General features: G+C 38.3%; 1 protein-coding gene across 1 annotated transcript in view; it reads right to left on the minus strand.

The window, feature by feature from the left end:
• LARS2 (leucyl-tRNA synthetase 2, mitochondrial) overlaps window positions 1–16,237 on the minus strand; it is an 87,336-nt gene that overhangs the window by 41,557 nt on the left and 29,542 nt on the right. Inside the window, exons 8-10 of the mRNA XM_063304018.1 lie at window positions 7,897–8,004; window positions 6,982–7,141; window positions 465–569 (exon numbers count right to left, since the gene is read on the minus strand). Of these exons, the coding sequence (XP_063160088.1) occupies window positions 465–569; window positions 6,982–7,141; window positions 7,897–8,004 (373 nt within the window). The remainder of the gene's footprint in view (window positions 1–464; window positions 570–6,981; window positions 7,142–7,896; window positions 8,005–16,237) is intronic.

The raw sequence follows: 16,237 nt of genomic DNA on the forward strand, positions 1-16,237 counted from the left end.
GCCTAATGATCAAATGTGCATCACAAAGTCACAATGTGAACTCTGCCCCTTTTGTATTTGCATTTCATAAAATAGATTCAAACATTACACTAAGCCATCATTTGATTCTACCATGGTTTATTAAATAAGCCACACTAGGTTTGCATAATGGGGTTGCTTGAGTACAGGGAGGATATATATTTACATAATTAATAAAACAATAAATATGCTAAGTCATAAACCTTGATTTATGAGACACAGTGGCTGAGTTCTTACAATATGCTAAACCAGACCAAACCAAACTATATCACCACTTACCTCAATATGTGAATCTTGCCTCTGTGACTCTTAAAAATCTAAGTGTGCTAACCCTAATGGGTTAGATCTTCATTTCTCTTTCAAGTGGTGCTCTTATAAGCCAGAGACAGATACTTTTATTTCAGTATGTTACATTAAAACCAACAATGATGGTCTATTGTACTAACCTATTTTAAAATCAAGACAGCCTTCAAACTCTGATTTTGCTGAGATGACTACAGGAATTTCCTGATTGATGAGTAAATTCACAGCGGTCACTGAGGTAAGAGAGTCTGTAAAATGTACAGTTTGTAGGGATTGAAACATTATTTCACATGGTATACTACTCCATCAATAATATCTAAGATAGATAAATCATACAGTAATAGGTGTTGGAGATGTCAGGAATCAGAAGGAACGCTTTATCACATGTGGTGGACATGTAAAAAAGCACAAAAATACTGGAAAGACATACAGAGCACAATGCAGAAAAATTTGGAATTCGAATTAAAATGAAACCACTCTTTTTATTAGGAATAATTTCAGAAAAAATCAACAAGACATATCATAATTTATTGAGATATACTGTATGTTTACAGCAGCAAGAATAAATTATGCCCAACATTGGAAAAAAGAAACAAGTCCAACAATATCTGATTTGGAACTTAAATTTGGAGAAAACGCAGCAATGGCAAAACTAACACTAACAATAGAAGTTTAACTAAATTTAAGCAAGAATGGTTCCCATATAACACATCATCTAGCATGGCAAATATAATTATCTACAGATTGGTTTTTAGGGGACCTAAACTCTTGTAAATATTGCAAACTAGCAGATGCCTAAAAAGGGGGAAGTTAGAAACTTAACAGCTTTTTTCTTCCTTTTTCTTTTTTTCAATTTTTTATTCTTTTTTTTGTCTTTTATTTTTTTTAGTATTTCAAATTTGCTAAACTTGTTTTTTTTGGTTCACTTATTTTCCTTTATCAACATGTATAAAAACACATTTACCCACACTCATACATATATACATAGAAACATATATACACATACCACGTAATAACACAAGGGAGACTTTAATGGCAAGTAATTTAGCTTAAGATCAGAACCCCATTATTATAAAAGAAATCCCTTGATGTTTGCTCTTCCTTTATTTTCTCACCCATTCCTAATGTTATATTTAATTTTGAAGAAAAGGTTAAATAATCATAATGCTTGTAATATTAACATCCAAAACTGTAATTAATATTGATAGAATATAAACTTATCTATAGTCATTACTCTAAGGCAACTAAATAACAGAATATTAAGAATTTAAGTAATTTTTTTGTTTTTTGGGTTTATTAAAAATGTTATACTATTAAGTATAATGGCAGACAATTATCTTTGGGGGGTAAGCTGTTTAGGAGGTCTATATGAATTATTTTTTCTCTATTTTAATATAAAGGGGAGGAGTAACAGTGACTTTTATAATGTGCCAACGTGGAATGATTTATAGAAATAATGTGGTTTTGGTTTAATTTTGAGTAAGAGATTGATTATGGAAATTTTTGTATATCCTTGCTGTTAAAAGCTGCAGTCACATCTTTCTGTAATTTTGAAAAAAAAAAATTGTCTTGTGTTTTCACGCCTTTTTAGTTCTTTTTTCTTTTTTGTAGTTTTTTGTTTTTTCATAGCTTTTATCCTTGTCTTGAAACTTAATAAAATTCTTTAAAAAAAAAGAATTTAAGTCTATTCTATAACTACTATTGTACTGAAATAATATATTGTGTTAAAACTGAGAAGGTAGAGTAATAGACGGGCTACATAACTAGATTTAGTAATATGTTAAAGGGCTGAGCTAGTTCTATACTAATACTTTATGGGTATATTCAAATGTCACTCAATTAATTTCTATTTTGTATATTCTTTTTTGATTATATTAGCAATGTTGTATATTTGGCTCTACTTCATCGTATCTTCTAGTTGTTATACTTTACCAATAAAATACTGAAATGTTAAAAAAATGGAGGGAGAGAGGGAGGCATTATTTCACAAGTGTTCAGTTATTACTAGGAATGTCTATTCGTCTGTTTTTCCCAACTTCAAACTGAATTTGGTCTTCCCAATTCACAAGTGGACATAATGTCATGAGCACCGTTGAGCTGAATGCATCAGCACAACGGCACACATGACAATACCACGGAAACAAGAGTAAGGGATTAAAAGATAAGCAAAGCAACGCACAACAACAGACATAGACCCCGAGGAGAAGGGAACGACCCCGGCCAGAAAAACCAGTCAAGAGAACACAAAGGGGGAAGAAAGAGCGACAAAGACAGGGCAGATCACGAGGCACACCTGAAGCTGTCAGCAGGAACGCAACGGATATCGCCCAGCTGACAGCAATCACCGGCCGGAGGAAGAAAACGATTATGAGCGAAGCCCGGGGCACCAGCAGGGGCCCCGCGACCCCTCACCTACCGGCAACGAAGCATACAGGACTTGGGGGGATGACACAACCCAAGGTGGGGGGGGCGCTGACCGGCGCGGGCTATTTAAACCCTGCACCGGCGCGCTCCCTTCACTCTCAGCTTTTTCTAGCTATGCACTATGCTGAAATAAACCAGAACCTGATCTTCCCTGAATTAGTGTCTGTGTTTTACTCAGTAGTAGGCAGCGCATGACACATAAACATGTTCTAATGGATCAATATGGATCAAACACTCTGGTCACCTCAAAGACACCTGAGTTACTCTCTTGCTTGATGGAATCTATGACAGAATAAAACCTATAACATACTGTATCTCTATCAAAACCTCAAGAATAATTTTAAAGTGAACATTTCTGGGATATTTCAAATATGGACTAAAGAACTGGAATCTGCAATAAAGCCCCATCAATGAATTCATGTCCTTAAAAATGTTAAAATGGTATCTACAGATCCAATATTAAAGTTAATTCATCAAAAATTATATTTAGGGTATACAGGACTCCCCAAAGAATGCACATGAAAGGATGGATATCAGATTTTCTATGCTGGAGTGTAAAAATTTGAGGGCTTACTGACCCATATGATATGGTCATGTGATCATTTGGTATTTTTTTTGAGATACTTTATTAATATATATGCTGTAAGCAGATATAGGGACGCGGTGGCGCTGCGGGTTAAACCGCTGAGCTGCCGATCGGAAGGTCGGCGGTTCGAAACCGCACGGCGGGCTGAGCTCCCGTTGCTCGTCCCAGCTCCTGCCAACCTAGCAGTTCGAAAACATGCAAATGTGAGTAGATCAATAGGTACCGCTTCGGCGGGAAGGTAACGGCATTCCAAGTCGTCATGCTGGCCACATGACCCGGAAGTGTCTATGACAACGCCGGCTCCAAGGCTTAGAAACGGAGATGAGCACCGCCCCCTAGAGTCGGACATGACTGGACTTTACGTCAAGGGAAACCTTTACCTTTACCTTTTTAAGCAGATATATGGGTAAAGCTTTAAATGTTAAAGATGTTAGTGTAATGTTGAATTATATACCAAAGCTTTAGAATTTGACTGTTTATCAGGAATTATGGGAGTTGGGGGAGAAGAATCATAAGAAAAGAATCATACTGAGAAATTGGAAATGTGATATTATTCCAGATATGGAATGGTTGCTGGAAATGTGTGATCTATCTGTTTTGGAAAAGACAGTTTTTTCTACTAATCAAAGGATGCAGCAATATGGGTTACTATGGAAGAGATTTTGTCATGACTACTGATGGCGAGCTGGAAGGGGCCTCTATCCAGGGGGGAAAACGCATGCATAGTACTGAGGAATTAAGCAGCCATTCAAAGAGACACAGATCAGACCCGCCTTAACTTTCGGGGTTTATCTGTCTGGGTTTTTCCCACGCTTATTCAGTTTGTTAGGATTCTGTTTTATGTAGCAGTAATAAACACTAGAGACCTACTCCTCATCTCAGCGTGATTTCTGACTGTTAGGACAGATTTTGTGATATTTTAAATAATATTTTATTGTTCATATTATAGCAATATATTCATTAGTAAACTAGTGACTTTTGGTAAGTATAAAATATAAGGTAGATATTTTTCCTTCTTTTTTCTTTTCTTTCTTGTTTGTATTTTTAGTTGGTCTGGGGTTGTCTTTCTATTTTTTTAACTTTTTTAAGGTTAAAGTTTTATTTGTGTATGCATAAAATAAGAAAAATTAAAAGGAATGTCTATTGCTATGTTTTGCAATGAAGTATGCATGAAGTGATCCTTGAAGATCAAATGTTACTTGTTTAAAGTGAGATCATCAATTTTCAACTTAATTAGCTTTTAATGAACACCAAAGCTCTTTTCACTGTGAAATCTTTCCCTCCCACTCTTTTCCTCTTCTTTTTTCCTGAATTATTATTCTCTGAGGCTTTCTGAATAACATGTACAAATCACAATGGAAATTAACAGGCAATAAGAGATTTCCCTAAAGTATATTTTTATTACTACACTGAGAGATTTTTGTTCCTATACATAACTTTTAAAAAATTGTTCTTTAAAGGTCCATGTTTTGTATTAGTTTATATGTTTTAGCTGTTTTGCTTACCAGAAAGTGTCTGTTCTTTTAAAAGGGACCACTCCTCCCTTTTCCTCTTGACTAATAAAATGTTATATTCTGACTCATAGGAGTAGAAGCAAATAGGGGAAAAAGTAGATGAGGAATCAACCAATTTTGTAAAAATCACTTAAAATCTCTCAAGATTTCTCTGATGTTGCATAAAATCTCATGTGAAAACACTGATGTCTAACAAACTTTGGTGTTTCATGAGATTTCATCCATTTTTTAAAATGTTTAGTTATTGTTAAAAACAAATTAATTGGAGAAAGGTTCTGTGAACACAGTTCAGGGGAAATATACCTGCCCTGAGTTCGGGCAAATGTTGAAAATACACCACTCCAAAGTGAAAGAAAGATGAAAGGCATATTGGCATTTTTAAAAAAGCATGATGCATCAAAAAGCAAACAACTGAGTGTCCATCATGTTTCTTACTTTAGCACTGCACATTTCAAAGTTCTCTGCTTTACTCTTTCCTTATTCTGCCAGGAAAGTAGATTCACATACCTACTTCCTTGTTACAAAGGTCTACTTCAAATCAATCCCTTGGTATGAAAAACATAAATTACAAATGATACTTGGGATTGTCTAGGCATACTTTCTCATGTTTTTAAAGCTTACTAAGAACTTAAACTTTTGAGCTTGATTTTTTTTGTTTTTGAAAGGTGAAAAAGGAAGTCTTGATGCTGTATTTATAAACTTTAGATCAATGACTGATAAAATCCACCACCACAACAGAGCTGTATGAATGCTGCAGTCTCATGATGTGAAACCACTTACTATAAGGACATTTTTTGTTCAGCATCTGGCCTAAATTTGAATTATTTTTATAGTACTAAGTCACATTCCTCCTTCTAAACAATTCTCAGAATCAAACACAATTTCCATCTGTGGAGTCCTTGGTGCTCTCTGAGCCTTGTTGCTTTCTTACAGACATTTCATTGCCAGACTAGGCAACGTCTTCAGTGCGAAAAAGGGAGTGGGTTTCCTCTCTGTTTATATATAGTGGCTTGCCATGCTTGTATTGGTGGGGGTGTTGTTCTCTCCTTGGTAGTTTCCAGATTAGGCTGTTGTTTGCTGCTTGGTTGATTGACTGAGTTAATAGTTCCTTGATTAGGGTATTGTGTGCTGTTTGATTGTTTGTCTGGTGTTAATCTTTGCATATCAGGGTGTTGAAATAGAGAGCAAGCCCCACTCCCTTTTCACACAGAAGATGTTGCCTAGTCTGGCAATGAAACATCTGAAAGAAAACAACAAGGCTCAGAGAGCACCAAGAACTCCACAGTTCAACCCTGAGCTACAAATATTCTCTTTGATTGGTATTCTCAGCTTTCAATAAAAAGGAACACTATCCACTGACCACAGTTTTAAAGAGTTACATTAGACTGAAAAAGTGGCTTCTTTTCATAAAATGGATTAACATTTAATCCACTGCACTAAACAAACAAGCCAATTTATTATTTTGGCTGATAGGAGATACTCTAGTTTGATTGTTCAGTGGACTTTCAGATAAAAGTCAAACTAAACTTTAGCTAACCAACAATGCAGAGATCAGTAAACTTTTCCAGCACTAGGCATTATCATGCAATCTCATATGACGATGCAGGTGGCATTTTTTTAAATTAAAAATATAATTTCCAGACCCTTAAAAGATCATGCAACCTCTGGGTTTGGGGCATTTTTACATGAAATCTTGCACAACTACAGTGCTTTAAAAAAATTTATGACATCTTCTAAAAGACAAGATAGCAGTAGTTTTCACTTTTAATTTTGATGGGGAATTGAGGGCCTCTTATGGATCCTAGTGAGCCATCTGGCATCCCAGAGCACTGTGTTGCCAACAATACAAGACACACACATTCAAGAACTTATTTTTACAGGGGATAAAAAGAAGATTTTGTTCTGGTTACCTGCCTGCAAAATGCCTATGTCAGTTTGCCCACTCAAGAATATCTGCTTTGGGGATGTTTTGTGATAATTTTGACTGATATCCAACATAATTCAGGCTATATATTTGTACCTATCTTTTGACATGGAGGCACTCTCATGTTGATATATGATATGTGTGAATTGGCCAATTCTGCCTGACCAAATCAAGCACTACTACAATAGACAGTAAATAGAGGGGAAAATCACCTTTTCCTTGAACCAACTCCCTCTGGAAGATTTCTTTCAGATGGCTATTTCCACAAAACAATCTGTGGTCAGGCAAGATATACAAATGGGATGAACCATATATAGCTTCAGGTGCCGAGGCATATGCTGCTATTGTTTCTCCTGTTGGTTTGTTATTAATCTGTCAAACAAGACAGGATTACCACAATTTATTCAAAACATCATTCCTTTGCAGGTACATCTGAAATACTGAAGACACACCAGTTGTGTTCTGAGGACCATATTTTGCATCTGAAAATATCATACCCTGTTTTGATTTGAACATACTACTAAACTCTGGTTTGTTTTGATTGACTATGGTTTGATTGTATCTCCGGACCTGACCAGGTTAGCTAATTATAGTTTCTGATCTTTACTAGAATCATAAATAGCTTGAAGCTAGTTACTTTATGAAACCTGGCTTGTGTTCATTTCTTACAAATTCAACAGAGAAAAGAAGAGGGTTCTATGAATGAAATTACTCACACGGCTTGAGAGCATTTTTCTGGAGCTTTCACATTATGTTCTTTCTTGCCTCAAAAGGCTTTACCTGTGCATTTCCTTATTAACATGTGTTTTTAAGGGGGCTATACATGCTTTTATTTTTTTATGGGCCATACCTGATGTGGGTCACATACTAAAAGGCCCCTTTTGCTCTTAGTAACTGCAACTGCATCTGCAGCCTTTTCTACCACCAGTATCCATTTACTTTCTGCTAATGCCAGAAAGTGCATCAGTGGGCATTTCAATTATTCTTCATACAGTCCAGTTCCAAAAGACTCTATCTAAAGGACTCTACCCATATTTCACAGATAAATTCTAAAAGCTTTCAACCATTTGCAATATATTGTGAGAAATACTATGGCACTTTTCAGTGATTGCCAAGGAAGGACTTACTTTTAACATAAACTCAAAATAGCATCCAGTGCAATCCCCAAGCCAATTAGCTTGCATTTCCTTTATTCCATACCATTTGGGGAGATCTGACAAGCCATCAAGCAGGGCCTGTAATAACAGTAAGAGGAAATTTTAAACCTTTGACATTAAACATATGCACAGAAGAAATTCTGTGTGGCCTCTACATATCTAAAAAGTGCACCTCATGAAAAAATACACAGCAGCTGGCATCTGCAATCAGCCCTAGAAGCAGTACAGAGATAGTACACTCCCTTGCGTTCCAGTAGTTTCCATGGTGTATAAAGGACTGCTTAGGATCTAGCATTAATTTTAACAGTGTAAAAGATTTCTCAGAGCTTGGAAAAGAGTATGATAGTTTCCAAAATATTATGAGTTCAGAACTTCTGTACATTCCTCCTTTATCAGGAAAATGGGTAGCCACCTCCCCACTGCATCAACGGATATAGTATTGGTTCCTATTACCAAGCTTTTCGTAGATAAGTTTGTCAGAAATCAAGCATAACAATATACATGGTATGTTAAGATTATAAGTACTCCATTATTATAAGTACTCCATTAAAATAAGGTGCCATAATTTTTTTATGTTTCCCACTTGGAAAATCTGAATTTTATCTACTGTCAAGTTAAAAGCTGGAACAGCTGAATCCTCCTCTCATGTCAGAAAAGCCCACAACAGAAGTGAAAAAAAGCATTCAGTAGGGATTGATGTAATTCTATCTTGAAACAGTTCAAGTTATGAAGTTGTAGGAATAGTAACTGTGGCCACAATGGTCCAAAACAATCCAATGGCATACTCTACCAGTCTAAAACATCTCAGGAAATTCAGTAACAAGTTATCAGTTAATAAAAACAACACCAGGTTGCCAACTGAAGTACAGCTTCTCAGTTTTAATGGTAGATTAGGCACTTCAAAGAAACAGGCCTGCAATGTGATATTCTGTGTCTCTCTGTCTGTGTATATAAAGGGAAATGCAGGGATTTTACTTAAGCCTAATAAACCCACACAAAATAATTAAATAAAATTCCAATAAAATAACAGAAGCCGAGGTTCAGTATAAAGAAATGAATCAAAAGAAGAAATAAGGTTAAGATATAATTCAGCATATATTAAGAACCTATCCAGCAACACTCATATCATGTAAAAAAAGCAAATAAAATAGCAAGTTATTATTTGTATTCAAAAGCGAAAACAATTGATGTCAGAACGATCAACATCACCAGACAGTAAAGACAGAGAACTATAATAAATACCAGAAATGTGTGTGAAAAAGATGAGTTTTAAGGTCAGAACATTTAAGCTGACAATTTTGAGACTGAGGATGACATTTATTTAAAGCACATACAATACTTTAAAATGCTACTTCAATATATAATGGGATGCAAACAACTAGTTTGCAACATGCAGATTTTCCTGTTTTTTCTATATATTGTTCTGCTAAAGATTTTATGACTGGTGGCTATGATGCCAAACTCTAATAGGACAATATTCATTTTGCAGAAATATATGTAGATTGTGTGTGTGTGTGTTTCTGTGTGTGTGTATACTGTGTATGTATGTATGTATGTATGTATGTATATGTATGTACAGTATGTATGAATGTATGTAGATACATAGGTCCAGTCAGTCCTCAACCTTCACATCCTCCCTTTACATTGTAAGCAACCAAGGGCTGTCAGAAAGTCATTCACCATCACCAGACTACAAGACCCAGGCCAAGTCCAATGCTTCCAAGATGTACTTAATGAAAAACTCTCTGTGAATTTACTGTTTGTGGGAACCTGTTCTGAAAAGACGCAGTTTAAAGATGTCATCACACAGACTGCAACAACTGTACTCAGACTGAAAAACCAGGCACATCAAGACTGGTTTGATGAAAACCATGACACCATTTCATCAGCCCTTCAGGCCAAGAACAAGGCCTAAGCAGACTGGCAGAACATCCATCATCTGTCTCAAAGAAAGACAAGTCTAAGCACCTGCAGGCCAAAGTACAGACAGAATTGCAAGAAATGCAGGACAAGTGGTGGCAGAGAAAGGCTGAGCAAGTGGAACGCTATGCAGACATGCATGCCACCAGAGAGTTCTTCAACACCATAAAGTCAGTTTATGGTCCTTCTAAATCAGGATGCTCCCCCTTGCTGTCATCTGATGGGTTGAGCCTCATCAAAGACCAGGAAGGACTGAAAAACCATTGGGCTGAACACTTTTCCAACCTACTCAATAGGCTATCCACAGTTGATCAAGATGTTTTGCAGCAGATTCCTCAGCTGTCTTGGATGCCCTAGACCTGCCTCCCTCTACTGATCAGATCAAAAAAGTGATCTTGCAGATGAACTCAAAAAAGCAACAGGGCAGGGTGGCATTCCTGCTGAGATCTACAAAGCACTAGACCCAAACACCTTACAGGCATTCCAAGACATCTTGGAAGACATTTGATCCACAGAGGAGATGCCTGATGACTTCCACAATGCCCTCATTGTGGCTCTCTGTAAAAATAAAGGAAGCAAATCAGACTGCAGGAACTACAGAGGTATCTCCTCACTGCTGTCCATTGCAGGCAAGATCTTCACCCACATTCTCTTGAACAGACATGTCATTGTCTTGGAAGGGAACCTCCCAGAGGTGCAGTGTGGCTTTCAGCCAAAACAGAGTACAGCAGACATAATATTTGCCGTGAGGCAAGTCCAGGAGAAGCGCATTGAGCAGAACAAGCTCTTTATTCTGTCTTCATTGAACTGATAAAGGCATTTGGCACTGTAAACAGGGAGGCTCTCTGGACCATCCTGAGACATGGATGCCTGAGGAAATTTGTGAAGTTGATTCAGCTACTTCACAATGGAATGACAGGACAGGTTCTTTACAATGGTGATACATCAGCTGCATTTGCCATTTCCAGTGGGGTAAAACAGGGTTGTGTGCTAGCCCCAATCCTGTTCAATCTGTTCTTCACTTGCATATCATGTGCTGTCCAGGGTCTGAAGGAGGGAGTGCACATCAGGTACCGACTGGATGGCTCTCTCTTTGACCTTCGCTGCTTGAACGCACAGACAAAATGCCTCCATATAGTCATTCAAGAAACCCTCTTTGCTGATGACTGTGTGCTCCTGGCACCCAAGGATGTGATCTACAGTTGATGCTAACAAATTCTCAGATGCTGCTATGCTCTTCAGCCTATCAGCCTGAACAAGACTGAAGTACTTTACCAGGTCATGCCAAATACCAACCCCATAGAACCAAAAATCATTTCTGACAACACTCAACTGACAAATGTAAACAGCTTCAAATACTTGGGAAGCATCATCTCAAGCAATGGGTCTTTAGACAAAGAAACTGACTCCAGGATCAGCAAGGCCAGCCAGGCACTGCGACTGCTGCATGCTAGAGTGCTCAATCAACACAACATCCGTATCTCCACAAAGTTGAAAGTCTACAGAGCTGTGGTTATCCCTTCTCTCCTATATGGAAGTCCTGGACTCTGTACTGAAGGAACATAAAAAAACTGGAGAAATTTCACATGCACGATCTCTGCTTCATCCTCAGCATTCGTTGGCAAGATCGTGTCTCCAACCTGGAGGTCTTCAATTGCCAGGAGTCCACCAGCATTGAGTCCCTGATTATCAGAGCCCCAATGCAGTGGGTGGGACACGTCATCAGAATGGATGACCACTGTATGCCTTGTCAGTTGCTCTATAGTGTACTGGAGTCTGGGAACAAACCTTGAGGTTGACCACACAAGCACTACAAAGACACTGTGAAAGAAACCCTATGCCACTGTAACATGCAGCCAAGGGAACTAGAAGCTGCAACTGCTGACAGAACCCACTGGCGAGCCCTGTGCTATGAAGCCTCCACCGGTTTTGAAGACAGGTGCCGCCAAAAACCAATAGAAAACTGTGAGTGGCATCACAGAATAACACCCAGTTACTACAACATGGACGTCCAGTGACCAGACTCTGCACTTCCAAACTGGGACTGCAGAGCCACCTCCATGTCCACAAATGAACTGCACAACAGTGTGTCTTCTTCAACCCTGAAGGACTACCAACAAATGTAGATTAATATATTCAAAAATCTACTAAACTAGTTAATGGGGGCCTGCCTTATTTAATCTATTTAAAACAATCAGTGTACCAATGTAATGCTGCACTCTATAGTGCTCTTTCATTAGTATTACAAATAGATCCAAGAGGAGATAACTGGTGAAAAAAAAATAGGAGTAGGCATGTGCAATGGGACACAACTCATACAAAATTGGAAGTGGGCCCTGGTAAATCATATCAATGAAGACTATTTTTACATATTGCCTCAAACCTTCTCAGCCACTATGGAATGGAGAATATTTACATATATACTGGTGAGACAACACTAGAATACAGCCTAGCATTACAGACCTAGCATATCTGGAAAGCTGTTGTAGCTATATATGTGCCTGTTACAATATGCACCATTGGGAACTATGAGTATCTTTAGAAAAACGGGGGTGGGGAGGTGAAGAAACATCATTGGAACAAAACGTGCCTCCAAGGGACAAAATCTGCTTCTTAGTGGAGTTGGCTGTCATGCTAGAAGCAGCTAAGTAGATGAGACAAAAGAAGCAATCAATAGCAGGCACAGCTGAGTCCTTGCAAACAAGTTTCTTGCCATTTTAACCCTTGCTCTGAATTCCAAACAGCTAAGCAGACAGCTGCTCTATATAAATCCAGAAGTTAAAAAGGATGTGTCTCCACTTCAAAGATTCAGTCAAATTTCACCTGATTTCTCCTTTGCAGTACATAATTCAACTATTTAGTGTAAGAAGATGCGACAATGTAATACCCACCAAACAGAACAGGTTCAGATTTAACAATATTTATCCCCAATCATGGTTTATTGACTCATACAAACTGTGTGTCTGCTTTCTCCTCCCTGCTTCCTGTCCTTCCTCCATTCTCACACCCATGTTTGGCCAAACTTTTCAATGGTTTCATTTGGTTTTTTAAACTCATAGTGTGAAGTAAAGGGTCCCTATTAACTATGACAAAAATTGGAGGCCTGATCAGGGTATCTCCCCTGCCAGGTAAATAACTGACTGTATCCCACCCTCCTTAAGCTGGTCTATGACCATAATAAAGATTTGTTAAACCACAGTTTTCTGGTTTGGATGTCACAAGAAACTGGGGCTTTAAAAGAGAAAGAATGTTAATGAACACCAGTGAACAACAGAAAGAAGAAAAAGAGAAGCAAGGAGGACATATACAGGCACATGAAATGTTCCTGGGCAATTAACCCTCATTTGTTGGACTGGTTTGTTACATCTGCACCCAATTACATGAAAATTATATGAGCAGGCAAAATAAAACCAAAAGACTTCAGAGTGAGCTGCATGATCCTCCTTTTTTAGAACCCAAAGCAGTTTAAATTCTAGATAAAAAAAACAGACTGAACTTCAGCTTCAAGGTAGATAGCAAGGTTGCAATTTATCTCACCAGAAAGGACAGTAATTTGGTTAACAAGGTGCAAGTAAAAAATCCAAAACACCAAGCTTGTTGAGGTGGTCTTATTTTACCAAGTAAAGAAAGAATCCAGAATAACCACTTTGAGGCAGGAACTTGAGTGCGGGGATCCAATGTGGGATATGTTCAATGAAATGTTTCATTGGCATATTTGAGTACAATGCTTCTAAATAAATGTAAAAGGAAACAACACTAATTTCATAAAGGAAGCATACTGTACAAACCTGTATACCTTCATCTGTAGAAACAGGGAGACAATTTTAACTAGATTTTCATTTCTATCAGGCATTTTGATATTAAAGATGGAATAATGAAAATTATAACAACCATTAAACACTAGTCCAAATATCTTCTTGAATGTAAAAAGTGACAGGAGTAGGAAAAACAGAAACACCTTCCTTTACTCCTTCCCCCATTCCAAAATAATATTTAAAGAAAACTATCTGTTATAAGGAGTAATTCTAGCAGTGTAAGAAGAAATCTTGACATGGTTTGGAGGTGGCAGTCAACAGTACCAGTTGCTAAGAGACAGAAAGACAAGGGAATTATAGAGCTGGGTGTTTCAAGCAAAGTGATGACCTAGATTGAGAAATGATCTGAGATGTTGCAAAGAGAAAGGATGATTATCCAGAACATCTCAAATTCTCTTTTTTTCCTCTCTCTCTCATACCCCCCTTCAAAAACAGTTTGAATAGTGAAATTGTCTTCTACTGGACAACAAAAATGTTGGTTAGTGAATGGTGAAAATATCAACCATTATCTTTTGGTTAACAGCAAAATGAAAAAGTTTGATTTTCCTAGTGTATACTATTCTACTGTAAAAACAGTATTTTTGACACATTATTTATACAGTTTTAAAGCCCAACATGTGAATCATTAAAAATAATCTTCCATCCTATGGAAAACTATTAATAAACCATGAATATTAGAAATATCAGATAGAAGCTCTGAATCCCAGTTCAAAGGAAAGGTCTCTGACAGAAGAGGAGGGGAAAGATGGGTTTCAGCATATAAAATCACTTCAGAATTCACATCAGGGCAACAAATGTATTTAATAGGGCAGTCACAAAATAGAAAGGGCTCTTCATTACGTAAAATGTTGAATAGCAACATTTTTAAAGCGGGGAGGTAATGGAGAAAAATGAGGTTATTGTTCAAACCTGGAGTCTGCATTTAGCTAAAGTCTCTTAAAATGTGTGAGTTACGTGTACAGTGAGTTTAAAAATAACAGGTGTTGAGACTGGTTTAGATTTCTATTAAGAAGGGAAACAATGGATTCCCCTGCATTTTTGAGAACATACATTCCAGCTATTGTCTCAACTCTGTTTCCAACATTAGGCAAGGAGCACAAGTTTCTTGAGAGGTGAAAAGCAAAATATAGAGAAGCTAGATAGTTTTTACACTAACAAAACTGAAAATAATTTTAGAAGCTGTTTAAGATTTTTAAAAAGTAATTGGAACCAGGGCATACCTTGGTGGTTGGGTCCAATAATTGGTATCTCCATTTAGAGATGAACAAGACATAAACTTTTCAACACTACTAGCAAGCACATGCCTGAACTTCATCTAGACTTTCATCTATACTTCAATCTCTTAGTCTTATGCTCATTATTCCACAGAAGTTCTGGGGATGGGCGAGGCACACATATTTAACCCATGGCTGTTTTGTGGATTAAATTTGTCCTATATCATGATTACTGAATCCACCATAGAAAGTACTTAAGGCACACAAAATAAATTAAATGTGTCTGTCAAATGTTAACTGATAAGGGACACATTCTTTCAGTACAAGTGTTTAATACACACTTTTTTTTTTAAACGCTCAGTTTGAATTCTACAAGTTAATGAATCCTTCCAGTTTGCCGCAAAGGAAGAAGAATAGCAAATATTGCCTAGTTCTCAAAAATAGTTCCAATATCATATCCAACCGTTTTTTTCTTTTTACAGTAGCTCTTTAGCAAATAATACAAAGAGGATCAGGGGGGAAGGGTACTATTCCATTTAAATACTGGTATGGAGGAAAGGCAGAATCCTAAACACTGGGCAGAGGCATTTCCTCTTAGTGGATATAAGACATTCAGTTTATCTGTCATGAGTGCCGTTGAGCTAAAGTCATCAGCGCAATGGCACACATGACAATGACAAGGAAATAAGTGAAGGGGCACAAGTTAAGTAGCCATCAACCCACAACGACTAACGGCTAACAAACAATAGCTAAACGAATCACGGAGCCACCCAAGCCATCAGCGGCAATACAACGGGGATCGCCCAGCTGAAAGCAATCAGCAGAAGAATGGAAACCTGAGGATGGGCGATCCTGGAAACCCTCAACCAACGGCAGGGCAACGCATGGGACAAAGGGGGGTGACGTGACCGTGAGCGAGGGGGCGCTGACCGGCGCGGGGTATTTAAACCCCGCACCGGCGCGCTCCTGTCACTCTCAGCTTTTTTCTACCAACGTTGTACCTGCCCTGAAATAAACCAGAACCTGATTTGCAAACCAGCGTCTGAACGTTATTCAGAGGTAGGCAGCGCATGACATAAAGCTGAGAGTCATAAACTCAGCCTCGCCGAGCCCCACCGGACGACAACGAGCCGCGGGAGGAGTAGACGGCGAGAAGACCAGCAAGATGAGGCCGGAACGGCGCGGGCAAGGAGGGCGAGCCGCGCGGCAAGAGACAGAGGAGGACCGACCGAGGCCAGAGGCACCGCGGACCCCCGGAGCCATGGACGCCCACCCCACCCGACCCGAGCCTCAGCTCCAACCCCAAGGGGAGATGGCGACGGAGGCAACCCGACCGCGGGAGGGAGCAGCACGACTTCCGAA

The sequence above is a fragment of the Candoia aspera genome, chromosome 4 (genome assembly GCF_035149785.1).
Source record: "Candoia aspera isolate rCanAsp1 chromosome 4, rCanAsp1.hap2, whole genome shotgun sequence".
Classification (NCBI taxonomy): Eukaryota; Metazoa; Chordata; class Lepidosauria; order Squamata; family Boidae; genus Candoia; species Candoia aspera.